This window comes from Oreochromis niloticus, linkage group LG7 (genome assembly GCF_001858045.2).
Source record: "Oreochromis niloticus isolate F11D_XX linkage group LG7, O_niloticus_UMD_NMBU, whole genome shotgun sequence".
Classification (NCBI taxonomy): Eukaryota; Metazoa; Chordata; class Actinopteri; order Cichliformes; family Cichlidae; genus Oreochromis; species Oreochromis niloticus.
Window position 1 is genome coordinate 64648074 of NC_031972.2, and position 26852 is coordinate 64674925.

The 26852-nt window shown below is 43.6% G+C and overlaps 1 protein-coding gene, 1 long non-coding RNA gene and 1 other non-coding gene across 4 annotated transcripts; 2 read left to right on the plus strand and 1 right to left on the minus strand.

Annotated features, from left to right (window-relative positions):
• The first annotated feature begins 2227 nt into the window (after positions 1-2227).
• On the plus strand, positions 2228-3187 carry LOC112847306 (uncharacterized). The gene is made up of 3 exons (XR_003220782.1): positions 2228-2633; positions 2705-2875; positions 2955-3187. It is a non-coding gene; the product is annotated as an uncharacterized LOC112847306 (long non-coding RNA).
• A 15561-nt stretch (positions 3188-18748) lies between these two features.
• On the minus strand, positions 18749-18820 carry trnap-agg (transfer RNA proline (anticodon AGG)). Its single transcript has one exon. It is a non-coding gene; the product is annotated as a tRNA-Pro (tRNA).
• Positions 18821-20719: 1899 nt separating this feature from the next.
• On the plus strand, positions 20720-23548 carry setd6 (SET domain containing 6, protein lysine methyltransferase). Of its 2 annotated transcripts, none has more exons than XM_003447031.5 (9): positions 20720-20832; positions 21242-21322; positions 21407-21551; positions 21626-21767; positions 21865-22059; positions 22160-22295; positions 22588-22768; positions 22846-22982; positions 23110-23548. In XM_003447031.5, exons 1-9 carry the CDS (start codon positions 20806-20808, stop codon positions 23446-23448), a joined length of 1383 nt encoding a protein of 460 aa, XP_003447079.1. In that variant the 5' UTR covers positions 20720-20805; the 3' UTR covers positions 23449-23548. The 2 variants fall into 2 exon arrangements, with proteins under 2 accessions (XP_003447079.1, XP_005471244.1); XM_005471187.3 differs by having other exon boundaries at positions 20827-20889; positions 21631-21767.
• The last annotated feature ends 3304 nt before the right edge of the window (positions 23549-26852 follow it).

Genomic DNA, 26852 nt, shown 5'->3' on the forward strand with positions numbered 1-26852 from the left:
CATTTGTGCAACATCTCTAAAGTTAGAAATATCCTGTCTCAGAGTGACGCTGAAAAACTAGTTCATGCATTTATTACTTCCAGGCTGGACTACTGTAATTCATTATTATCAGGATGTCCTAAAAAAAAAACCTGAAAAGCCTTCAGCTGATCCAAAATGCTGTAGCAAGAGTCCTGACAGGGACTAGAAAGAGAGAGCAGATTTCTCCTGTTTTGGCTTCCCTTCATTGGCTTCCTGTTAAATCCAGAATTGAATTCAAAATCCTGCTCCTCACATACAAGGTCTTAAATAATCAGGCCCCATCTTATCTTAATGGCCTTGTAGTACCATATCACCCTATTAGAGCACTTCGCTCTCACACTGCAGGCCTACTTGTCGTTCCTAGAGTATTTAAAAGTAGAATGGGAGGCAGAGCCTTCAGTTTTCAGGCCCCTCTTCTGTGGAACCAGCTTCCAGTTTGGATTCAGGAGACAGACACTATCTCTACTTTCAAGATTAGGCTTCAAACTTTCCTTTTTGCTAAAGCATATAGTTAGGGCTGGACCAGGTGACCCTGAATCCTCCCTTAGTTATGCTGCAATAGACGTAGGCTGCCGGGGATTCCCATGATGCATTGAGTTTTTCCTTTCCAGTCACCTTTCTCACTCACTATGTGTTAATAGACCTCTCTGCATCGAATCATATCTGTTATTAATCTCTGTCTCTCTTCCACAGCATGTCTTTATCCTGTCTTCCTTCTCTCTCCCCAACCGGTCGCAGCAGATGGCCCCGCCCCTCCCTGAGCCTGGTTCTGCCGGAGGTTTCTTCCTGTTAAAAGGGAGTTTTTCCTTCCCACTGTCGCCAAAGTGCTTGCTCATAGGGGGTCATATGATTGTTGGGTTTTTCTCTTTAAGACTATGTCTTTAAGGCATTCCTGCAGTTTAACTAATTGGTGTGTGTTACCTGGCTTCATGGATAGATAGAGCTGCGTGTCATCTGCATAGCAGTGAAAATTTATGCTATGTCTTCTAATGATGCTGCCTAAGGGAAGCATGTATAATGTAAACAGAATTGGTCCTAGCACTGAACCCTGTGGAACACCATAATTGACCTTAGTGTCTGAAGAGGACTCTCCATTTACATGTACAAACTGGAGTCTATTAGATAGATATGATACAAACCACTGCAGTGCAGTACCTGTAATACCTACAGCATGTTCTAATCGCTCTAATAGGATATTATGGTCGACAGTATCGAACGCAGCACTGAGGTCTAGCAGGACAAGCACAGAGATGAGTCCACTGTCAGAGGCCATAAGAAGATCATTTGTAACCTTCACTAAAGCTGTTTCTGTGCTGTGATGAGCTCTGAAACCTGACTGAAACTCTTCAAATAAGCCATTCCTCTGCAGATGATCTGTTAGCTGTTTGACAACTACTCTTTCAAGGATGTTTGATATGAAAGGAAGGTTGGAGATTGGCCTATAATTAGCTAAGACAGCTGGGTCTAGAGATGGCTTTTTGAGTAAAGGTTTAACTACAGCCAGCTTGAAGGCCTGTGGTACATAGCCGATTATTAGAGATAGGTTGATCATATTTAAGATTGAAGCATTAATTAATGGCAGGACTTTGAGCAGTTTTGTAGGAATGGGGTCTAAAAGACACGTTGATGGTTTGGAGGAAGTAATTATTGAAGTTAACTCAGAAAGATCAATTGGAGAAAAAGAGTCTAACTTAACATTGATGGTACTAAAAGTAGCTGTAGATAATATTACATCTGTGGGATGATTATTGGTAATTTTTTCTCTAATGATAAAAACTTTATTTGTGAAGAAGTTCATGAAGTCATTACTAGTTAACGTTAAAGGGATTGTTGGCTCAGTAGAGCTCTGACTGTTTGTCAGCCTGGCTACAGTGCTGAAGAGAAACCTGGGGTTGTTCTTATTTTCTTCAATCAGTGACGAATAGTAAGATGTTCTGGCTTGGCGGAGGGCTTTCTTATAAAGCAGCAAACTATTTCTCCAGGCTAAATGATGATCCTCTAAATTTGTGACACGCCATTTCCTCTCCAGCTGTTCAGCCAAGCCTGTCCAGCATCCTCCCACATCTGCTCTGGCGAGTCCGTTCAGCCACCACCTGCTCCACCGCCTGCAGCTGCCATGCTGCCACCGGGTCTCGTCTCGACCCAGCCACAGGTCGTCACCACACCGGGTCTCATCTCTTTTTTTTGTCTTTTTTTTCACCGGGTCTCATCTCGCCTGCCAAGCCACATCCAGCGCACACTGCGTCTGCCAAGCCACGCCCACGTCCAGCACAGCCAGCTCGGCCGGCACATCCTGCATGGCCGTGCCCAGCACAGTTTCGTCCGGCGCCTGCCAAGACAGCCCATCCACAGAAACCCACCAAACCGTTGCCACCGTTGGACCCGTGGCGAGCCTCCTGAACTGTGCCGCTGCCACTTTCCATGTGGCCGGCTCTCTGATCTGCTCCGTGTCATGATCTGGGTGGGTACCTGCAGGTCTCCAACAGCGGCTCCTCCTCCTTTAGGCGGAGATAGGTTGCTCCTCCCTGGCTGACCACCTGTGGGCAATTATTCCGGCAGCATATTAGACCTGCGCTCTCAACCGTTCATCGCCTGAGTATCTGCTATCCCATGTTAGTCTAGTGGAGAGTGATTGCTCTGACCTGAACCCGTGTGACGACTTACCTGTTTTTCTTGTTCTCAGAGGTAGCTCCTGGAGTGGAGGTCTCGCCTCCCTCATTCCCGCTTTCCTGGACCTGGGCCACCTGCTGCTGATACGATGTTGCCAACTGGTCCACCACTCGCTTGCCTGCCTCCCCACGTCACGACCGCATCCGGGCCTTCCGCCCTATCCGTCCCCTCCACCTGAAACCAAGTAAGGCAACTCAGTTTAACTGTGGAGGATTGCTGATTGTCTGCTGGATCCCGTTGACTGTGCTCTCCTCTCATTACAGTGCCCCGGCCACTTCCTAGTCCAGTTTCCACCTCCCCACAGCCTCTGTTGTTCAGCTGCATCCTAGAGTTGTCTAGGTCACTCTTAGTTACCTTAGGTTTTACTGCGCGCCACTAGTGTGGTGGCGTCGTTTTGTTTTCGCTTATGTTTACTTGTGGGTGGAAATAAATCCTTTGTTCACTTACCGTCTCGCTTCCGGTTTGGTTTCTGCACTTGTGTCCATCTCAGTTACCTAGTGCCGCTGGGCCGTGACACTCCGTCTCCCCCTGATCCTTTGAACTATGAATTGTTATGCTGTGGATCTCCGGGTCGGCCCCTGAACTTTTGAACTGTGGACTTTTGTGCTATCCACCTCCGAGTCAACCCCCTGAACTATGTATGGGACTCTTGTGCCTTTGTTTCTGGCTTTGGTGCTCCAGTTTTGTTTTGGCCAGTCCCAGGTCAGGTCATCTGTTGTGCTCGTCATGTTTCGATACTTCCATGTTTCCACGGTTTTCCGTGTTCAGGTTTTTACCTGAGCATTTAGCATTTAGTTTCTCCCAGTTCAGTTCTAGTTAGTTTCTTCCCTGTGTGTATTTGCTTTTTCTTTTTCTACCTTTTTATCAGCCTAATTAAATGGCTCGCCTTTTGTTATATTCAAGTTTTCTTCCTCGTTCCTTCGTGTCTGCATTTTGGGTCCTCTTTGTCACTCCATACAGTCTGCCTCTGCCAGACTGTGACAATAACATGAATATATTTTGCTAAATTTAATGAATCAAAGGACCTTCGGATACTGTCAAATGTTTGTAATTCAATTCATTTGCAATTTCTCAACATTGATTTTTTTTCTTAAAAGTGGGACAAACTGCGATGTTGCTGTTCACAGTCCCCAATCCTCCCAAAATCAAAGACGAAGGAAACAAGAAAATCCAAATGATTTTTGGTGGTTTAGAATTTGGGTACCGCGATTGGGTACCAAGCCCCAAGTGGGATAGGAGAAGAATCGTTGAGTGTGAGAGGAACTGACCTGAAAGATAGGATCATGGCGAAGCTTGAAACCTGGATCCCTCATAGCCGGTTACCAAGACTACGTGAAGTACCCTTAGAAGGAAGAAGGTCTGCTAGATGATGTTAATGCAGCACTACGGACGATACTTACAGCCACCATTACCGAGATTAACAAGCTGATCTGCACTGCGGCAGCAGTGATCCGTGAGATGCTTGGCTATAAGTTGAACAGCCATAAGGAGCAGTACCCTCCATGGAGAAGGAGGCTAGAGGCCAAGATCAAACAAGCACAGTGGGAGGTTAGCCAACTATCGGAGCTGCAGAAAGGTGCGACAAAGAAGGTGCCTTAGAAGTATAGCAAGCTGTCCATACCTGAGGCCTTGGAAACTGCCAGGCAACGACTCACAGCCTTGGCCAGCCGCTTGAAGAGGTACACCAGAGAGATTGAAGGCAGGAGAATAAACCAGCTGTTCTCCACAGAACCAGCCAAGGTGTAACCTCAGTGGCAGGGGAACAATATGAGAACAGCACCACCAAGGCTGGAGACAGAGCAATACTGGAAGACCATATGGGAGAAGGATGCAGCCATAGCGGTAATGCTCAGTGGCTAGTGGATCTGAGGGCAGACCACAGCAACGTCCCTGAACAGGGTCCAGTAACCATCACAGTAGTAGAAATCCAAGAAAGGGTCTCCAGTATGAACAGTTGGACAGCACCAGGCCCCGACATGGTTCACGCCTACTGGCTGAAGAAGCTGACTGCACTCCACAAGCGCCTGGCAGCACAAATGAACCAGCTGCTAGTTGACGAGAGACACCCAGAATGGCTAACTGAAGGCCGGACAGTCCTGACCCTCAAGGACCCCGAGAAGGGACCGGTCCCATCCAAATATCGACCAATAACCTGCCTCAGCACCACATGGAAGCTCCTGTCAGGCATCATAGCGGCTAAGATGAACAGGCACATGGCTCAATACATGAGCGGGGCACAGAAAGGGATGTGCAAGAATACCAGAGGCGCAAAGCACCAGCTACCGGTAGACCAAGCAGTCAGCCGAGACTGCAAGACTAGGCTGACCAACCTGTGCACTGCCTGGATTGATTACAAGAAGGCCTATGACTCAATGCCCCACACCTGGATCCTGGAATCCCTAGAACTGTACAAGATCAACAGGACCCTAAGAGCCTTCATCGGGAACTCAATGGGGATGTGGCGTACAACACTAGAGGCCAACTTCAAGGCCATAGCACAAGTCACCATCAAGTGCGGGATCTACCAAGGAGATGCTCTGTCCCCACTGCTGTTCTGCATAGGCCTGAACCCCCTCAGTGAGATATGACAGAATGGAGCAGTTGTCAGCCACCTCCTGTACATGGATGACATCAAGCTGTATGCCAAGAGTGAACGAGACATCGATTAACTGATTCACACCACCAGGATATACAGGAATGACATCAGAATGTCGTTCGGACTGGAGAAGTGTAGTCAAATGATGACAAAGAGAGGGAAGGTAGTCAGAACTGAGGGGATCAAACTACCAGAAGGGAACACTGCAGACATAGAGGACAGCTACAAGTACCTGGGGATCCCGCAGGCGAATGGGAACTACGAAGAGGTCGCTAGGAAAGCTGCAACCACCAAATACCTGCAGAGGGTCAGGCAGGTCCTGAGGAGTCAGCTGAACAGTAAGAACAAGATCCGGGCTATCAACACCTACGCCCTCCCCGTGATCAGGTACCCCGCTGGGATAATAAGCTGGCCAAAGGAGGAGATAGAAGCCACTGACATCAAGACAAGGAAGCTCCTGACCATGCATGGAGGGTTTCACCCCAAGTCCAGCACCCTGAGGCTGTACGCTAAGCAGAAGGAAGGAGGCTGGGGACTGGTGAGTGTCAGCACCACAGTCCAGGATGAGACAACAAACATCCACGAATACATCAGTAAGATGGTCCCAACCAGCCGCGTGCTCAGTGAATACCTCACGCAGCAGAAACCCAAGAATGAGGAGGAAGAGGAGCCACCATCATGGAAGCACAGGCCCCTGCGCAGTATGTTCAACCGGCAGATAGAGGAGGTGGCTGATATCCAGAAATCCTACCAGTGGCTGGACAAAGCTGGACTGAAAGACTTCACAGAGGCACTAATCATGGCAGCACAGGAACAAGCTCTGAGCACAAGATCCATAGAGGCTGGGGTCTATGACACCAGGCAAGACCCAATCCAGCACATAACAGCAGGGTGCAAGATGCCAGCAGGCAGGGCATAAATGGAACGCCATAACCAAGTGGCCGGCATAGTGTACAGCAGGGGTCGGCAACCCTGGGCACGCGTGCCATAGCTGGACTGGCCATCTGGCATACTGGGCATTTGCCCGGTGGGCTGATGGTGATTTTTCGTTTTTATGGGCCGATGTTTTTTTTTCTTTTTTTTTTCTTCTTGTTTTTGTAGCGGTATAAACAATGAGAGGTGGTGGATTGGCCAGATGCTGGCTGATGTGTAAAAATAACTCAGTTGTTTGGTGGTGACTATGGGGGAGCTTCCACAGAGGCCAGCAGGTGGATGAGGGAAAGGGGAGGCAGGAGGAGCAGAGACCCGAGGCGGCCGCCGGTCCGAGTGTCAGGTGAACTGAACTTCAGGTAAGAAGTTATGACCTGCAGTCTATCTGGGTCAGATATAAACCAAGTTTAGGTGGAGTTTATTTTCGTTGTGCTGACTTTTTACAGTCAGTTACAATAACTCTTACTGCGTACTAGCTAGCATGATGGAGTTTCTATACTGCTGGGTGGGTGCTGTGATGTTACTGATAGTGAACTTTATTTTATTCATAAAGTTAGTAGAGTTGCCAACCGTCCCGTAAAAAACGGAATCGTCCTGTATTAAGAGACAATATTACGCATTTCGTATTGAGCTGAGAAGGAACACAGTTTGTCCCGTACTTCAGCTAGAATGAAAGAAAGACACAAAGCTGGAGTTATTCTTTACGCTGCACAGCTGTTTCTTCTTCTCTCATTCTCTCCCCTCCCTCTCCTGTTGCTACTTCAATCATGAAACTGATCAATGATCAGCTGATCGGCTTTTCTGTCGCAAGTCACTTTGCACCAGTAAGAGGAAACCAGCGGATGTCGCGCTAAACAACAGCAGCACGTTTAAGCTTGATCAGCTGTTGTTAGAATTTATTTAATATTAATTTCTAGTATCAGCTGATGTTTGTTGGAGCCACAGCTGTAAAGCTGCTGATCATGATGTCGGTTTGGTTATCTGGTGAGAGGGAAACATGAAGATGAAACCAGGAGATGTCCTTACTGAATCATCAGAGCTGAACAGGTGATGGAGAAACAGGTTTACCTTTTAGGTGACATGAATGAGTTGAAGGGAAGTTATGAACTGTTTCTGAGAGACAAATAACACCAGGATCCTTTGTAGCTGACAGCTGGTAACTGTGCAGGGGCGGGTCTAGGAAAGTTTTACCAGGGGGCCAGGTAGGGCATTAACAGGGAAAGGGGGGCACAGAGAAATACTTTCTTATTCTCATTTAAAATGTCTCGCTAACTAATTATCTGAATCTTACAACCAAAGTTTTTATCTGATGTAAAATGTATAGAAATCATACATATATACCATCACTGTCACAACAGCGTTTGTTTTCTTTCAAAGGCTTTATGGCTTTTCCTATAATACCTGGTGGGCCGGTCTGTAGTCAAAATGCCAAGGGCATTTTTTGTCCCAGTCCAGCCCTGGGCACGACACGCAGTGAATGAATCTGAGAAGGTGCTTTAAAAAATAAATGGCCGGGCCAGCGGTGCACATCGCAAATTAGCTCGCATAGACACATTAGCTGTGCATGACGGTATCTTAGCTAACAACCCCAACTACCAGATTCAACTTGTATTTGGCTAAAAATAACTTAGCCTACCGGTGAGAGGGATGTTGCTAGCTGGCAGTTTTTTTTAAGCGATGTTGAAATTTTCACATTCCGACAGTTCAAATGCTTCAGGAGCTGCCCGCTCAGCGCAGCATCAGCACCATGGAAATACACGGATACATCCAAAGACTCAAGACTGATCAAACCAGAAAGCTTTAATGAGCAGCTGGGTTTGTCCCGCACTAACTGGCTGAGTTAATGCCAGTTAATGCGACATCGAAATGCAGCTGATTGAACTGAAAAGCTCGACTCTGTGGGGTCAAAGTTTGCAGAACTACAGACGCAGCTGGAATCCACAGCTGTGCGTGTTCATGGAGCTGCATTTTCACCTGCTGGACATCACTACCTGACAAGTTTAACTGTCTTCAGAACATTGCAGAGGCCTTATTGACAGTATTTGGCTCTACATGTCTGTGTGAGCAGATTTTCTCTCACATGAGTGTCCTCAGCCGTCTGAATGCTGGACACTCGGAGACCTGTGTCTCTGAGTGGGAGACCAGAGATCCCATTAACATGTGTATCCCTGTATTAACAAACATGCCATATTGGCCCAGTTTATTCTTCTTATCATTGTTGTGAGGAGACCATAAATAGCATTTGTATTTTCTGTTGTACAGTTCATTTGCTGTTATGGATAAAAAGTGTCTTTTTTTTGCTTTAAAATAGCTGATAACTATTCGCTGATAGCTGCCAACATCTGCGAACAAATATAATTCTATAAAGTTGTTCTATATAGTGTGTAACTCTTAATATAGAGTGTTATTAAATTTATTGCTAATGCAATCAAATGGCACATTGACTTCTGAGGAAATTTTAGATGCACTCATCATCAGAAAGGTTGCCGACCCCTGGTATACAGAAACATCTGTGCTGAATACAGCCTGGAAGTCCCAAGATCAAAATGGGAGACGCCCCCCCTAGGGTGGTGGAGAATGACCAAGCTAAGATCCTGTGGGACGTCCAGATACACATGGACAAAATGGTGGTGGCTAACCAACCGGACATAGTGGTGGTAGACAAACGGAAGAAGACGGCCGTAGTGATCGATGTAGCGGTTCCCAACAGCAACATCAGGAAGAAGGAACACGTGAAGCTCGAGAAATACCAAGGGCTCAGAGAAGAGCTGGAGAAAATGTGCACTGTAAAATCTAATTAGTTCACAGAACTCAAAAAAACTATGCAAACTCGTTGCCTCAAAAAAAATGAAGTAAAGCTTATTTAAGACGACTGTTAGGACAACTTATTCATTGCAAGTCTGCAGTATTAACAATAACTTGATATTTCTGACTGTACAATACTAATTGTTTACCTACTGACAAACATTTCAAGTTCAAGTAAATGAAAAAACAATTTGTGGTAACCTGAATATGATTAAAAATAATTAACAACACTTTTTGTAATGATGTTAAAATCAGCCCAACTTTTATTTTCAAATGCAAAAAAGTATAACAGCCAACATACTGGACACTGTTCTGCTGAACAACAAACAATTATAATCTTACAATGAAACAAAGTCTCAGATGTAATTATTCTGAAAATAAGTTTAGGCCTACCTCAAGTTTGTTTTGTACTTACATTACTTATATAATCAAAATAAAATATTTGTTGTTCTGTCACAAGTGCAGTCTCTAATTTAAACAACACATTTGTTTTCCATTCCAACACAGGAGCTGGAATGTTGTATTATTTTAAGGATGCTTGTTTCCAGTCCAGGCATTACTGCCTGAATGACTGTCATGGATCGAGGTGATCCAAATGTAGGTGCAGAAGAAAGTCTTTAACTTTCCTTAAGTACAGCGGCAGTGGATGTGGGTTGGAGATGCAATGAGCTTGAACCTGCAGGCGACCATCTTCACTGACCACATCATCTCAAATCAAATCACTTTTATTGTCACGTCACATGTGCAGGTACACTGGTACAGTACATGCGAGTGAAATTCTTGTGTGCGAGCTTCTCAAGCAACAGAGTTGTGCAAAATTACAATAACGTAAAACAAGCAAAATATAAGAATGGCTAAATCTGAAAGTAGTAAATATATGTACAATATATAAGAGTATATGCATTACTGGATGTGTATACTAAATATGTTTTTCTACGTGTGCGTGTGTGTGCGTGTGAGTGTGTATATACATATTTTACAAATGAAATAGAGTAAACAATAAAATAAATATATAAAATATACAGAGGTTGGTAGTCAGACATGTGCAAAACAGTGGCATTAATGTACAGTATGGAGTGCATAATGTTGAAGTTCCAGTAGTGAGGGTGAGGTGTCTATGACGTGTTCAGCAGTCTGATGGCCTGGTGGAAAAAGCTGTCTCTCAGTCTGCTGGTACGGGACCGGATGCTGCAGAACCTCCTTCCTGATGGAAGTAGTCTGAACAGTTTATGGCTGGGGTGACTGGAGTCCTTGATGATCCTCCCCGCTTTCCTCAGGCACCGCTTCCTGTAGATGTCTTGGAGGGAGGGAAGCTCACCTCCAATTATCCGTTCCGCACACCGCACTACTCTCTGGAGAGTTTTGCGGTTGTAAGCGGTGCTGTTGCCATACCAGGTGGTGATGCAGCCAGTGAGGATGCTCTCAATGGCACAGCGATAGAAGGTCCTGAGGATGCGGGGGCTCATGCCGAATCTTTTCAGTCTCCTGAGAAAGAAGAGGCGCTGCTGCGCCTTCTTCACTGTTTTGTTTATGTGTACTGACCATGTGAGATCCTCAGCCAGATGTACACCAAGGAAGCGGTAGCTGCTCACTCTCTCCACAGCGGCGCCGTTGATGGTGATGGGGGTGTGTACTTCCCTGCACCTCCGGAAGTCCACTATCAACTCCTTTGTCTTTGCGACGTTGAGGGTGAGATGGTTGTCTTGACACCAGTGGGTCAGGGCGCTGACCTCCTCCCTGTAGGCCGTCTCATCACCTTTGGTAATAAGACCCACCACTGTAGTGTCGTCCGCAAACTTCACAATGATGTTGGAGTTTCTAGTGGCCGTGCAGTCGTAGGTGTAGAGTGAGTACAGGGGAGGGCTCAGTACACACCCCTGTGGAGCACCAGTGTTCAGTGTGATGGGGGATGAGGTGATGCTGCCCAGTCTGACCACTTGGCGTCTGTCAGACGGGAAGTTAAGGATCCAGCTGCAGCGGGAGCTGCTCAGTCCTAGATCCTGCAGTTTCCTGTCCAGCTTCGAGGGAACGATGGTGTTGAATGCTGAGCTGTAATCTACAAACAGCATTCTCACTGACGGAGGACTCATCTCTCCTGGTGTCCTGCAAGCAAACAATCATATTTTTTGGAACATGAACTTAATTGCTTTCTTAAAACATTTTTTTCTGCATTTGGTATAAAACAGACTCCAATTTAGACAATCTCAGGCTCCCTCCCCACCAGAGAGGTGACATTCAATGTCCCACTTGTCAGTCTGGATAGCCCTGACCACCACCCAACACACAATAATGTCATGAAAGCATCATTTTAAAAAGGGCTATGCAAACATGGCCAATAACTTTCATTCTAATGATCTTCAAAATGATTTGGGCACAACACCAATTTTGCTGTTAGAAAACTTGCAGACTTCACTATATACAGTGTAGACCCTCTAAACTAAGTTTGGGGGATGTGATCTTTCAAGAAATGCAGACCAAACTGTTGTTTGTTTACTTACACAGCATGTCTTGTAGAATTAACTGTGGTCACCAGCAACAGCATAGTGCAGTCATATCTCAAGTCTAATAACAGAAGACAGGAAAAGATCAGTAAAGAAACAACTTCCCCAAACCAAAGCACAAATAAAACAATAAGTATAACAGGCGGATCTAAAGTATGATTAAAGTTCAGCCTGATTAATAGAAATGTCACTGACAGTTGCTAATATATTGGAAAACACTTACCACTGAGTTGATGTCTTTCTGTCCAACAGCAGGAGTGCTGGTCCCGAGCCTCAAAGACAGTAAGAAGCAAGCAGAGGGAGAAAAAACAGAACATTTTTTAGAAGCTGATTTGATCCTTAATGGCTGTGCAATCATTGTAACTTACAACATAGAGGGTCAATGTAGACCCATACAACCAAATTAGACTAACACATACAGTATTAAAAACACAATCTACCGGTATTGGCACTGTCAGTTTAGGCCTAAAGAGATGTGTTTAAAAAAAACACCTCCTAATTTAAATATAATCATTACATGCTTGTTAAAAGTTAACTTCCAATATATAAAGTTTCTAATAAGCATGATCAGATCTAACATATGGCAGGGTTTATATGTAACATAATGTTTCTTATGATTCAACTGTGGAATTAAACTTAATTCTTTAGAAGGACAAGCTATATTACTTTATTCTCAAGTATAAAGCCAACCTAGACTTTAACCATTTCACAGGCCACTAATCTTGATTATAGCTTTCACAACGAAACTTGTTTTTAAACACATTTTTTAACAAAACAAATACTATTGTTATTATTATTATTATTTAAAATGTAATTAAACAGAAAAGTTGATTAAATATAAAAGCAGTTTGCTTATGTTGTTAAAGAAAGTCTAGATTTGACATTAATAGATGCCACAGATGTTCAAAAGCTGCCACAAAGCATTAAAAAAAAAAAAATAGACGTCTCCGAAAACGAGCATTTTTGCAAATGTGATGTCTTGATAAATCGAGCAGATATTTGAACTTTACACAGCAACATTCTCACCTGAAAATATCTTAAAAGTTTATTTTGTGACCCAGAAAAAGTAATATTTAAAAGTTTTTTAGTTGCGCTTCTCCGCCATTGCCGCGTTTGAGTTTTGGACGGAATGCATTCTGGGATATTTAGCTGTACCAAGTCGCTCCAAGTCCACACAAGTCACCACCGATACATGCTCGATAAAACAGGAGGAGCAAAAACCCATCCCAGAATTTTTCGTGTTCTCGGCTTCATGTGTACTTTGAATTGGAACAGTACTTGGTCTCTGACGTATCACAAGTCCACACAAGTATGCATACACAGGCTCTGACAACTGTTGCCGACAAATGCGATCCTCCTTTTCCCCAGACTACCCTTTCTGGGTCATAAAATAAACTTTTAAGATGTTTTCAGGCGAGAATGTAGCTGTGTAATGCTCAAATATCTACTTAATTTATCAAAATATCACATATTTGCAAAAGTGCTTCCACGTTTTCGGAGAGCTCCTTTATCCACCAGCACCAGCTGACCAGGAGGTCAAGGCTCGATGGAGCCGGCGAGCACAGCTAACTCCTGGCGTATCGTTTTCAACCCCCTGCGGTCTTTTGCTACTCAGGTTAAACATGATTGAGATATATCTATATCTATCTATCTATCTATCTATCTAGATATCTCTCTCTCTCTCTCTCTCTCTCTCTCTATATATAGGGTAGTTAGTTATGGCTATGGATTGAAATACCCCCCACACCCCACCCCTAACGGCTGCACCTCCCAAAAAATTTTGTCTGGGCTCTTATCTCACTTTTTTATTTCAAACAATCAACAGAAAATTTCACAGACATATTTTTATATAAGGTTTTTAAGGCTGTGGTGTTAATTTTTAAGTAACATGATCCCAGCGGCTGCAGCAACGCTAGGCTAACACTAACTAGCTGGCAAGATTATAAACCTGGTGCTAAACTAAGAGAAGACACAAAATCAGTTTGAATAAGAGTAAACATTTACTCACCAAGTCAGTGTATCAGGTAAAGATCCACAGCAATGACAACAATAATATCTTGAGCTGAAGCTTCTCCAGGTTTGCTCATAAAAAATGCGCCATGAACATCCGGACTGTTCCGGACCAGAGGGAGGAGGACGGTAGTGACGCGGCATTTTCAAACCACATTGTTTCATCCTTCCGCACTGAGAAGCAAAACTTCCAGCTTACTTAGTTTTTCTAAGTTAAGACAACTCAAATAAATTGAGTTGATCAGCGTTGTTGCATAAAAAGTACTGGTAACTTACTTAAATTGAGTTCTAATAACAAATTGATAAAAATTGAGTTCAGCCTACTTAATATTTTTAATTAAACACAATATTAGATTTTACAGTGTGGCTCCAGACTAGGCGAGTGGCTCCAGCAGATCCCAGGAACAACATCAGAGATCTCTGTCCAGAGCGCAGTCCTATGAACAGCTAAGATACTGCGCAGGACCCTCAAGCCTCTGGTGGAGGACCCGAGCTTGAAGGATAGACTCTTCTTCTTCTTCCTAGCGGTTTATATCCCGTGACGCAGGGTCCGCTATCTTGCATGCCTTCCTCCACTTGTTCCTATCAAGGCCGCATTCAAGGTACTCACTCTTCTTGATGTTCAGGCGCATGCCGTTTTCAGAGAGCCGGTCTTTTCATGCTTGTGTTTGGGTTTGCAGGGCTAGGCAGTTTTCTGTTTCTGATAGGCACACATCATCTGCATACAGGAGGCTCCATGGATGTGGTGATTGCAGATCAGCCGTCGCGGTGTCCATACAGAGAGTGAACAGCAGGGGCGAGAGGGCTGAGCTCTGGTGGACACCAACGGTAATTGGGAAGGCTGGTGATGTTCCCGCTGAACATCGGACCTCGCTTGTGACATTACGGTAGAGCAGCTGAGTCCATTTCACATAAGCTTCCGGGGCACCATGAGTTCGTAATGATCGCCAAATAAGCTTGTGGGGGACCCTGTCGAATGCCTTTTCCAGATCCAGGAAGACCATGTGCACCGTCTTGTTCTTTTCCCGGTGCTTTTCCATCAGCAAACGGGCCGCGTGTATGGCATCGATAGTTCCACAGCCCTTAACAAAGCTGCATTGATTCGGGGTGATTGTGACCAGTTGACAGATCCGATTTTCCAGGATACGTTCGAAGATCTTCATTGCATGGCAGAGTAGACAAATTGGTCGATAGTTGGTGCACTCTGTGATGTCTCCCTTGCCTTTCCAGATGGGCACTGTCATGCTCGATGTCCAAGCTCGGGGGGCTTTGTCGCTTGAAGGATTACATACATACCAACCATAAATAACCAATCTAAATCTTATATACATAAAATACAGGATAACAGAATTGAAACGAATACCACAGAATGAACATAAGGTGCAGTTGCAGTCTAGCAGTGTGAGCAGTGTGACAGTTCAACTGTTTAGGAGGGAGATGGCGAGGGGAAAGAAATTTTTCCTGTGTCGGGTGCTGCCAGTCTGCAGGCTTCTATATCGTCTGCCAGAGGGCAGCAGGTCAAAAAGCCTGTGTCCAGGGTGTGAGGGGGTCTGTGATGAGGATGTAATGGAGCCCCATGTTAACTGCATCATCCACCGACCTGTTTGCCCGGTAGGCAAACTGCAGGCGGTCCAACTGGTGGCCTGTAATGTCCTTCAGATGGGCTAACACCAGGCGCTCAAAGGATTTCATGACCACAGACGTCAAGGCGACAGGCATTAGTCCACTTCTTCACAGTTTTGACTACAGGCTTGGCACGTTTGAGTTGTTGCCTATAAACTGGAATAAGATGGACCAGGCAGTGATCAGAATGTCCCAAAGCTGCCCGGGGGACAGATGCTGTCTGTATTTAGGAAGTTTGTGGTTTAGCTTTGCTCTGTTAAAATGCCCAATTTTATTTCCAGGGTGGTAATCTTGGACATTATACAGTGAAAGAGCTCACGCGAGACCTTAAAACAGTTCCCATGTGCACCATTTACTTCCTGCTGTCTTCACATGGTTTCTTTACTGTCATCAAAACATTTGAACAGTCTGATTTCAGTAAAATGTATTTTTGAATATGAAAAACATATTTCAAGCACTAAAGTAATGGTTTAATTCTTCCTCCAACACAATACAGAAAGCATAAAGTATGTATGATACTATTAGGGAATGGAATAGCATGTATAATGTTTTTTTTATTCATGATAGCCTAGTTTATTTTTATAATGCTTTATTGATTTTAAACATTTTTGTTTTTACAATTAATACTTAAGTCTGTGAAGGTTCTCAGTCATCCAGGTCATCGTAGACTAAGGAGCTTGGAGAGAAAAGCGTCTGGACTTCTTTGAGTTGCTTGAAGACGTTTCACCTCTCATCCGAGAAGCTTCTTCAGTTCTAAGGTCAAATGGCCGAGAGTCCCAGATTTAAACCCAGTGGGAGTATCCCCCCCAAAGAGGAACAAAGGACCCCCTGATGATCCTCTACCTAATCACATGAGCCAAGGTGTGAAAGCAGGTGTGGGTCCTGATCAGCCAGGGTTTCGGGTGAGCTCATTGTGAAACCTGGCCCCACCCTATCATGTGATTTCCTGAGGTCAGATGGCCCAGGATGTGAGTGGGCGTTAAGGCGTCTGGGAAGGATCTCAAAACTGGATTATAGATGGCAGACAGTTGGTGTCGTAAACCACCACCTCTGTTCAAAGATGGTCGCTCACAGTGGACGTAAATGGCTTCTTTCACTCCTCTTTCAAACCATCTGTCCTCTCTGGGACTCCCCACCAATTGACCCTTAGAACTGAAGAAGCTTCTCGGATGAGAGGTGAGACATCTTCAAGTAACTCAAAGAAGTCCAGACGCTTTTCTTTCCAAGCTTCTTAGAATTAATACTTAAGTTTGTCAGCCCTCTAGCACCCCCCACTGCCTGAGACATCTTAACTTCCCTACCTGGTGCATGACTGTTGATCAAGTTGAAATGTACTTTTTGGATACAAATCTTTTATTTCCACTTTGTATTTGTTTGTCCAGAATTAAACTAAGATTCTTAACTGGCTTATCATCAGCAGCTGTCACAGTTCCTACCACAGAGTATTACAGAAAATTTCATATTCATCAGTGTCAAATGCAGAAGTGAAGGAGTATAATACAGTATATTATACTTCTCCTATATCAAAATGGTACTTATGACTAAATCTAGAATCTGGAAATCTGAACAGTGAAGAATACATTTTTTTTTTTCCAAACCCAGTGTTACGTCCCCACAATGAAGGTCTAGGGGTGTGAGTGTGGGGACTGGTAACACATGGGTCCAGAACAGAATGAAAGGAAAACAGACAGAGGTGTTTAGTGAATAAAATAGTTTTTGTTATAGATAATCTTAACATAAAGAGCCGGCAATGCCGTTTTTCCAATAACACTAGAAAAAAAAAAAGTTGCAACAACAAAGAACACAACAACCAAACAAAAAACTCCACACCACGAGGAGGCACTTCCAGGGGCCCACAGGCCCACCCTGTCACTAGCAGCAGCTAGCTTTATTGCTGCTGAGGCCCACAAGCTCACACTACTCACATGAAGCAGCTATACTCCCCACTGCTTCTACAGCTCCACACCACAGGATCTCTTCCGACACCTAGGACACAATCTGGAGACACCAGAGAAAACCACCCTCCCACATCCAGTTCATCCCCAGCTTATATGACCTCAGAGAGGTGATTGCTGACTGGGCCCAGGTGGTAAATGAGGCCAATGAACAGCAGCTGTGTCCTGGGGAGAGAGAAGAGCGAGAGAGAGACAGAGGGGTGGAGCAAGAGAGGAGGAGGCGGAGAGAGAACACCACACCCACACAAGAGTAGTTTCAGGAGGCCCTGCTAGGGCCGTAACAGAAATTTATTACACATATTTTATAATATTGTGTTCATTGTCTTAATGTAACCATTTCATGGTAACATTTTTTTCCCATTGTCTGTCACTAGAAAACAGACTTTTAATCACATAGCCTCTGTTCTGTAGCGTGTGCTTTTGCATTAGCTTGTTTTCGTGTTCAGCTGGATGAAGATTTCAAGAGGAAGTTTTTCTCTTAACTTCTTCTCTCTCTCTTTTTGTTTGTTTGTTTGTTTTTTACAAGCTCTTCTTGTCACACATGTAAAGAAATTCATTTTGGATTGACCATTAGAGGTTAAATGACGGAAAAATATTCCTGCAGTTGTAACAGTGGGATATGCTTGCTGTCTACAGCCAAGAAAAATCATTTAAATTGTTGTGTTAATAAGCTGTAGCCAAAGGTAGCAAAGGTACAGACACTCTATAGTAGAAGTACAGATACTAGTGTTGAAAAATACACTAGTAAAGGTTGAAGTACTGATTTAACTTCTTTACTCACGTAATAGTAAAAACATACAGACTCTGAAATGTACTCTCAGTAAGAAAGTAAATATAAACTCTTTGGAGGAGGTTTCTGCCAGCTACTTTTGTGCAAAGTTAACTGACCGTTGTGCTATACTATTACTAATAAATGAGAATACAAACTTTAGTTTAAATTTGAATCCTAATAAATATACACAACTTAAGTAGAAGATGGGCAGAGAAAAAGAAGGAAAATAAAAAACAAATAGCTCGATTTTCTGTTGCCTACATTGTTGAGGGTGATTTTGCCTTTAAACAGAAAATGAGTAGAGTCAGGAGTTTGAGTGGGATTCAGCAGCTGGTGGAAAGATAAAAACAGGTTGTAGTGGCTCAGCGCGGGGAAAGAATCACTATTTATATCGTGGGTTCCACGAGATTTTCTTTGTGTACACGCTGTGATCAGCTGATGGCTACTGCTGCTCTGAGGTTTACTTCTCTTGGTGAATTTACACAATGACTCAACAAGATGTCAGCAGATGTTTCATGAGTCGTTCTGTTAAATCCTCTACACAGACAGTACGCTCTTTGTGCTGTTTTTATAGTAAACTGCATGAAGGTGGGATTCAGTCAATGAATGTAAGCATCATCAGCTTAACTTCAAATCCATGTCTGCCTCCTGCTTTGAGATCCTGCTTGTGTTGAAAAATGTAATCTCATTTTACAATAAATAAATGTGATAAATGAAAAATGAATAAAAACATGAGTGGAAGTTTTTCACAGGAGTTTAGTTCGCAGGCAGCAGCCTCCTTTGTGTCTTTTGCCACATGAGAAATGTAAGAAAGTCACATTTCCAATCTACCATGTCCCATTCCAAATGAACTGAGTAAAAGCAAGGGCTCGTCCGGGATTTGAACCCGGGACCTCTCGCACCCTAAGCGAGAATCATACCCCTAGACCAACGAGCCACAGAAAGCAGCTGCTCACAGCTGCAATTCTGACATATACTTGTGTGTGAACCCTGCAAAGTTGTGATGTGGCATTTGGTCCTCACTGCTTCATCCCGTACAACACCACCCTCTGCTGGTGGAAAACGTTATAAGTCTTCATCTCGTAAACAGACGCCCCCACTATATGCTATAGCATTTTTTTTATATCTCTAATATGGCATCTAGGTACCTTTTTCACTGGAGATGTGGAAAAACAATATGAAACTATGACCACTGTGATGCAGGAGAATCGTATTATTATATCTCCAAACAGCAGTAGTGAAAAAAACACACCATGTTATTCAAGTGAAACCTTTTAATCCATTTCGCATGCATGTAACTTATTTACCAAGTAAAGAGAAATTTATAAATGAAAATGATGAAAAATGAAAAAATGCATCTGAAAAATCTGAATACAGCAAAGGGAACTTGTCATTTGGAATGTAATTACAAATAAAATCATTTACTCCAAAAAATTATGTTGCAAACATAATTTCAGTCTTTGCTTAGCACCATATAGAAAGCATAAAGACAAAGTTAAAGCTACTTGTAGTCGTTGTCAATTGTTGATTTGTCCTGTTCTCATTGTATGACGAATTATGATGTCTGTTTGGCAGCAGTTTGCATACTATGCATACCCTCTCTCTCTTCATATATATGTGTGTGTGTGTGTGTGTGTGTGTGTGTGTGTGTGTATGTTTCTCCGGTGAAATTCAGTATGGTTCCGACAACAGTTATATGTTAATGTACAATCCTTAATATGTTTTCTGTGTGTGTGTGTGTGCCAGAGGGAGTGTTCGCCCAGGGCGCCAAAACAGGCTAGGATCGCCACTGCTGTAGTGTTTGTTTTTTACAATAGGACACGTGGAAGTATTAGTAAAACTGACTATGATGTTAACAAAAGGTAGAAAGAATAAACAGGAAGTGGTCAACGTTCCTACAAGACCATGCTGCTTCATATGACATATAACAGACAATCAAAACAGGACCACATAAAGTGCAATGTGCAAAAAATGCAAAAATTGCAAAAACAAAAACGGTGCAACACCAGACAGAATAGAATAATACAGACACAAGACAGTGCAGGCACAACAGTGCAATAGAAATTTGCAAAAGACTGAGTATTGTGCAAAAAGTCACTTGGTGTATGAAGGTGTGTGTGTGTGAGAGAGAGAGAGAAGAGTGAAGAGGTGATGTCATGTTCTCGGCCTTTTAGGAAATAAACATTTGTTCCACATGACTTTTCAGGTAACTTGCTCCCCACCAGTGGGGCACGCCACACACTTTGAGAATTACTGCCCTAGTACAACAAGCAAAATGAAACCTTTGTGGTGCTGTGACATGAGAATCTATTCCAACAGAATCTTCTGCTGGTAAAGATTTTGTACGTACACATGAAATAACTTGAAAATGCAAGTATTCAAAGGAATTAAGGGGTCAGCATTCATGGACAACAGCCGTCCTGTCATGATTTGGAGGGACATTTCAGTGAGTGGTGTTGGAGATCTTGTGGAGACCAACAGAAATATGAATGCACAAAAGTACCATCAGATTTTGATCCACCATAAAAAAAAAAAAAAAAACATCTGGAAGAAATTCAGTTTCATTTCCCAGTATTGAAATCGCCCCAAACACAGCGGCAATGCAGTAAAAGCATGCTATTAGCCTAATACTGAGTCACTGAACTTCAGGCTGGCAGTTATTACACTAACTGGTGTTAGTTAACTTTTAATTCTTTGTAAAGTTTTGCTTTATTGTTTTTTATTTTCTTAAGACATTGGAGACCTACATAAAGTATTGAAATGGTTGAACGATTCAATAAGTCGCTGAGCCTATTTCCCATTATATTAGCAAAATACTACATTTGATACATCCGCTTTCTACGAGTCACCGCGTGGGCCAAACTTAACCTGCACGTTTCACAGTGCGCATGCTCGAGTTAGCTTCGAGTTTATTTCTGCGGGATGGCAGCAAGAGCGAAACGAGCCAAGGTAACAGTTTGATCCGGTTTGTTTTTAAGCAGCAAACACGACACCGCGTGTTTCTGTGTACTGTAACATGCTGTGGTGTACACGCTGGGTTTCTGTGTACTGTAACATGCTGTGGTGTACACGCTGGGTTTCTGTGTACTGTAACATGCTGTGGTGTACACGCTGGGTTTCTGTGTACTGTAACATGCTGTGGTGTACACGCTGGGTTTACGCTGTCGATCATGAACTTTGTGATCTGCTACTAAAAACGTGCCGCCATTCAGCTCACTTTATCACTTAGCATTAATGCAAGGAGCACAGTTGCCTTCTAATAACTGTAATCACGTGGCTTCATTTTAGAAGCGAGTGAAACCACGTGCACGATAGCATTAGATAACACGTTCCCGTGCTGATGTTTCTGCGCTGACAGGTGGAGGATGGCTCAGAGCTGAGCCCTCTGCAGAGCTTTTTACAGTGGTGTGACGGAGTCGGCCTGGAGCTCAGCAGTAAGGTTTGTTACGGCGTCTTGCACCTGTATTTACACCTTATTAATCAGCACTAAGATCCGGTTTACAACTGACGTTTGTATCTGTAGGTGTGCGTGAGTAAAGAGGGGATCGTGGCCGAGTACGGGATGCTGGCCAAGGATGACATTGAGGAGGGGGAAGTTTTGTTCACCATCCCCAGATCAGCTCTCCTCCATCAGGGAACAACCAAAGTTTCTACCTTGCTGGAAAAAGGTGACGTGTAACGTTGCAAAGATGCTGCCTGCCTGCATCTCTCAGTTTGTAACTTTTTCCCTTTTCCTTCACAGAGCAGTCGTCTCTGCAGAGCTCGTCGGGTTGGGTTCCCCTGCTGCTGGCTCTGCTGTATGAATACACATCCTCACAGTCCCACTGGAAAGCCTACCTCTCTTTGTGGACAGACTTCAAAACACTGGATCATCCCATGTTCTGGTGAGGAAGACGCTTTGGCTCTCATCCCATCCTATCCAGAGGTGTGGTGTTATTTCTCTGGTACGATGGCACGTACGTCAGCTGTCCGTCCTTTCAGGTCTAAAGAGGAGAGAGGCAGGCTCCTGAAGGGAACAGGTGTGCCGGAGGCAGTGGACAGGGACCTGGCTAACATCCAGCGGGAGTACACAGATGTGGTCCTGCCATTCATGACCAGACATCCTGACCTCTGGAACCCCGGCACACACACACTGGACTTGTACACACAGCTTGTGGCCTTTGTCATGGCCTACAGGTTAGCATGCATAAATACACGAGACAGTTACAGCAGTGCACGAGTATGAGCATGTGTGTTTGTTTCTTCTTTCCCATCCCGTCTCTCCATTCATTTCCAGTTTCCAAGAGCCACAAGACGAGGAGGATGAGGAGGAGGAGGAAGAGGAGAAGCCTCCCAACCCACCAATGATGGTTCCCATGGCTGACATGCTTAACCATGTGTCTAATCACAATGCTAATCTGGAGTTCACACAAGTGAGGAGACACATCTGTTTAGGCAGTTTTTCACCTTTGAAAATCATATACTGTAGATAAAAGATGGGAGCAGCCAGCGTGATGCCCCCTATTAGTTTTTGATGTTCAAGACAAGAGGTGGAGAAACGTTTATACAGCACCAGTGTGTATGCTGAGTAATCATGGCCATGATGTATAAAATGAGCTTGAAACGAGGGATTGTGGTCATAAACTCATCAGGAAAGTGTAGAACAGAGTCGGTGTGTTTCCACATTTTAGTTTTGAACTCTGAATTTGCTCAACATTTTTTCAGGATAGCTTGAAGATGGTCTGCGTGCGCCCTATTCATAAAGGCCAGGAGGTGTTTAACACGTACGGGCAGATAGCCAACTGGCAGCTGCTTCACATGTACGGCTTCACCGAGCCGTGTTCCAGCAACAGCAACGACACTGCCGACATCCCCGTCGCTAACCTCTACGAAGCTGCCGCACGAGGTGAACGATAACAGCCGCATTTGTTTCAAAGCGTTGTGACGTGACGGTGTGAACGACATCCTCATTTTCCCTCCCAGGTGCTCAGTCTGATCTGGACCGGCAGCTGGTTGAGGAGCAGTGGGAGGTGTTGTGTCAGATAATGGAAGAGAAAGCAGCCTTCGTCTTCGGTAAACAAGGCTGCCTTACAGACACAGAGCTCCATACTGCGCTCAAGGTGAGGGAGCATGTAAAAACAGCGCTAGTTATCGTCTGTTTTTACTTATGACAACAGTCGGGACAAACACTTGCAGCAGCGCCCTGTTTGAGATACGAGTGTTTGCTGATTGACTTTTTGTTTTCAGGTGCTGTGCATGTCAAAGGAAGAGCTTTCAGAGTTTAAAGACAACGAAGGATGGGAAGAAGATGACGAGGATGATGAGAAGATATCCCTGGCGCTCTCCAACGAGGGTCTTCCCAAGTTAAAGGCTTCATGGAAAAGGCTGATTTATGAGGCGGCCTGTCTGACATTGAGGTCCTATGGAGACGGAGAGGATGAGGAAAAAGTCATGGATGTCGACCGGGCGTTAATGGAGGATAAAGCGGCACTCATGGGACTGAGCTGCAGGCAGTGGAAGGCGCTGCAAGTACGCTATGGACAGAAGAGCATCCTGCATGGACTCATGGAGCTAACCAAGTCATGAGTTTGGCTCTGGCGGGGACCGCAGCCGAGGTTTTTAATCTTATGTGTGCGCCATCGTTTTTAGATGACACGGTTAATAAAACAAGATGTCTTACAAGATGGTTTTGGGGTTTTTTGGACTGTTTTCTTCACTATTAATATTGAAATTTCACCAGAACAACTTGCCACAACTTTGCACAGCTACATGTAGGGCTGCTCAATTAATCGAATTTTAATCTCGATTACGATCTGGGTTTTCAACGATCATTAAAAATGACTGAGCCGATTATGAGCACCTCCCTCGTGCTTTACTCTCGCGCTGCTCCGTGTGGCAAATCGAGCGCACCTCTCTGCATTTCGAACACGCGTCACAACAATCCGGTTGTTCAGTGATGACCAGTGTTGGGACTAACGCGTTATTAAGTAACGCGTTACAGTAACTACGTTATTATTGTGGTAACGAGCACGGTAACTAGTTATTATGCCAAAACCAGGAACGCGTTACTCGTTACTGGGATTTAGATAGGCTCGTTATTCGTTACTTCGTGTGGTGGATATCACGGAGCTTCCACAGAGTCAATAACATTAGCAAGTGGTGGAGGCCAGCAGGTGGATGAAGGAAAAGGGAGGCAAGAGGAGAGACCCGAAATGGCCGCCGGTCCGCGTGTCAGGTGAACTGAACTTCAGGTAAGAAGTTATGACCTGCAGTCTATCTGGGTCAGATATAAACCAAGTTTAGGTGGAGTTTATTTTCGGTATGCTGACATTTTCGTACTGCGTGCTAGCTAGCATGACGGAGTTTATATACAGCTGTGTGGGTGCTATGTTACTGATGTTGAACTTTATTTTGTTCATAAGGTTAATTATTAGAGTTGCCAACCGTCCCGTAAAAAACAGAATCGTCTGGTATTCAGAGAAAATATTACGCGTTTCGTACTGAGGTGAAAAGGAACACAGTTTGTCCCGATGTTGTGCCAAAAAGTGATTGCCTGCCAAAAAGTGATTTCCAATGTTTCTGTGTATTTTTTTTATGGGTAATATCTTTACGTATCTTCGTAAATAGACTTCGGTGAACAGGGTTTAACAAGGGGTTATATATAGAATTAAAAAATGATCTGTTTTTCAAGTATCTTTACAACTCTGTGTTATTGTACTTACATTATAACCAATCCGCTCCTTTATCCCCACTTAAAATATTTTTACTGAACTATTGTAATATTTGCTGCCATTTCTGCTGTCCTCTTGGCCAGCTTACTCTTACAAAAGACATTTTTAATGTTAATGAGATTTTTTTAACTGCATAAATAAAGGTTATATAAAAGTAACTGCCAAAAACTGATTGCGGCTTCTACCTTGTTACACGAATGTTGTTTGTGGCTCAAGATGACTTTATGTCATCCATAAGGGATGCATTTGACATATATTTCACATATTATAGCCCAACAAGTTACTTATAGCAGTTTAAATACGAGCAATCAGTTTTTGGCAAATACCGGAAATCAGTTTTTGGCACAACACCGGACTTCAGCTACAATGAAAAAGACACAAAGCTGAAGCTGCACAGCTGCCTCTTCTTCTCTCATTCTCTCCCGTTTCTACTTCAATCACGAAACTGATCAATGATCAGCTGATCGGCTTTTCTCTCTTGTTTATTTATCGCCCACTTTGCGCCAGAAAGAGGAAACCAGCGGATGTCGCGTTAAACAACAGCAGCACGTTTAAGCTTGATCAGCTGGTGTTAGAATTTATTTAATATTAATTTCTAGTATCAGCTGATGTTTGCTGGAGCCACAGCTGTAAAGCTGCTGGTCATGATATCGGTTTGGTTATCTGGTGAGAGGGAAACATGCAGATGAAACCAGGAAATGTCCTTACTGAATCATCAGAGCTAAACAGGTGATGGAGAAACAGGTTTACCTTTTAGGTGACATGAATGAGTTGAAGGGAAGTTATGAACTGTTTCTGAGAGACAAATAACACCAGGATGCTTTTCTATGTAGCTGACAGCTGGTAACTGTGCAGGGGCGGATCTAGCAAAGTGTTGCCAATTATTCTCATTTAAAATGTCTCGCTTTTAAAAAAATAATTATCTGAGTCTTACAACAAACAATTGATAGATTGATACATATATACCATCAGAACAGTGTACATCACTGTCACAACAGTGTTTATTTTCATTCAAAGGCTTTATGATTTTTCCTATAATGGTGGGCCGGTCTCTAGTCAAAATGCCAAAATGACAATTTTTTTGTCCCAGTCCAGCTCTGTATGCAGCTCATCTGCAGTCTGGTGTTACCTACATCTTCCTATTCAGAAGGCAGAATTTCCGAGTTCTGAGTACAATCAAAAGCACCACGACTGCAGTTTTTGTGTTGGATGTAAAAAGCAGGCTAGAATCATGGCGGCGGTCAACGACGGTCCAGGCGTGGGATTTCTCTCGTGGAAATGTGCACATTATTTTTTCCTTTCTATTGGTAGGTGGCACAGTGCACTTGTGGCAAGTAAGCAAGATAGAAGACTGGCAATCTTGCTGGGTATCCAGTTACGGAAGCAACACATTAACAAGAGAATTCTGAGTAAAACCAAAGTTACTTTCCCTAGTAACTAGTTACTTTGAAAGTAACGAGTAACTTGAAGTAACTGAGTTACTTTTTTAGAGAAGTAACTAGTAATGTAACTAAGTTACTAATTTAAAGTAACTTATCCAACACTGGTGATGACGTGACGAATCCTACTTCCGGGCCTAAAGTAGTCTGCGTTTAATATGGCTTTTGTGTTGTTAACATGTTTAATGTTTTGTATTTTCTTCTATTTAATCTCAAAAAGCTCCTAAAACAGTCAGTGATCACTGTTGACCTCCCTCGGCTTTTATTACTGCTAATCATTTATTTAAGCTCAGTTTTTAAAACCTTACGATGTAACTACAGCACAGCCCATGCAGCAGTATATGAATGACTAACCTCGTATTGTGGATGGATTATCTCACTTGTTCTCCTGGCTGAAGTTTAGTCCTTTTACAGCATCCTGCCATGCGATTACATTTGTTCCCGACCACCGAGAACACTCACGTTAACTTTTATCGAGTGGAAAAAAAGTTAGCTTGTTTATGTTATGCTAACATAGCTGTGTCGCTAGCGGTCACGTAGCACATCATTATATACCAGCTAGCCAAACTTCAGTAACCCTACAAACGTCACTGCTGTTTAGTTTTCTGTCTTCATTTATGTTGGAAGTTATAGCAGAGCTGTACGTTTGAATTTTTTTCCAAAACCCCGCAGTCAGGACATGTTATATTGTATTTAGATAGAAGCTAGCGAGCTAACTTCCTGCTAACTTCTAACGCCGTTAAATGTCATAAATTCCATTTTCATGGATGCCTGGATGTTAAACTCAATTGTTACACCTGGTAGAGCAGAACACTGATCA

Bases quoted from the DNA above. Each gene is read 5' to 3' on its own strand.
- setd6 (XM_003447031.5), top strand. From the start codon at position 20,806: ATGGCAGCAAGAGCGAAACGAGCCAAG. The intron at 20,833-21,241 runs GTAACAGTTTGA...CTGCGCTGACAG, and splicing joins CAAGAGCGAAACGAGCCAAG to GTGGAGGATGGCTCAGAGCT. The intron at 22,060-22,159 runs GTTAGCATGCAT...ATTCATTTCCAG, and splicing joins GCCTTTGTCATGGCCTACAG to TTTCCAAGAGCCACAAGACG.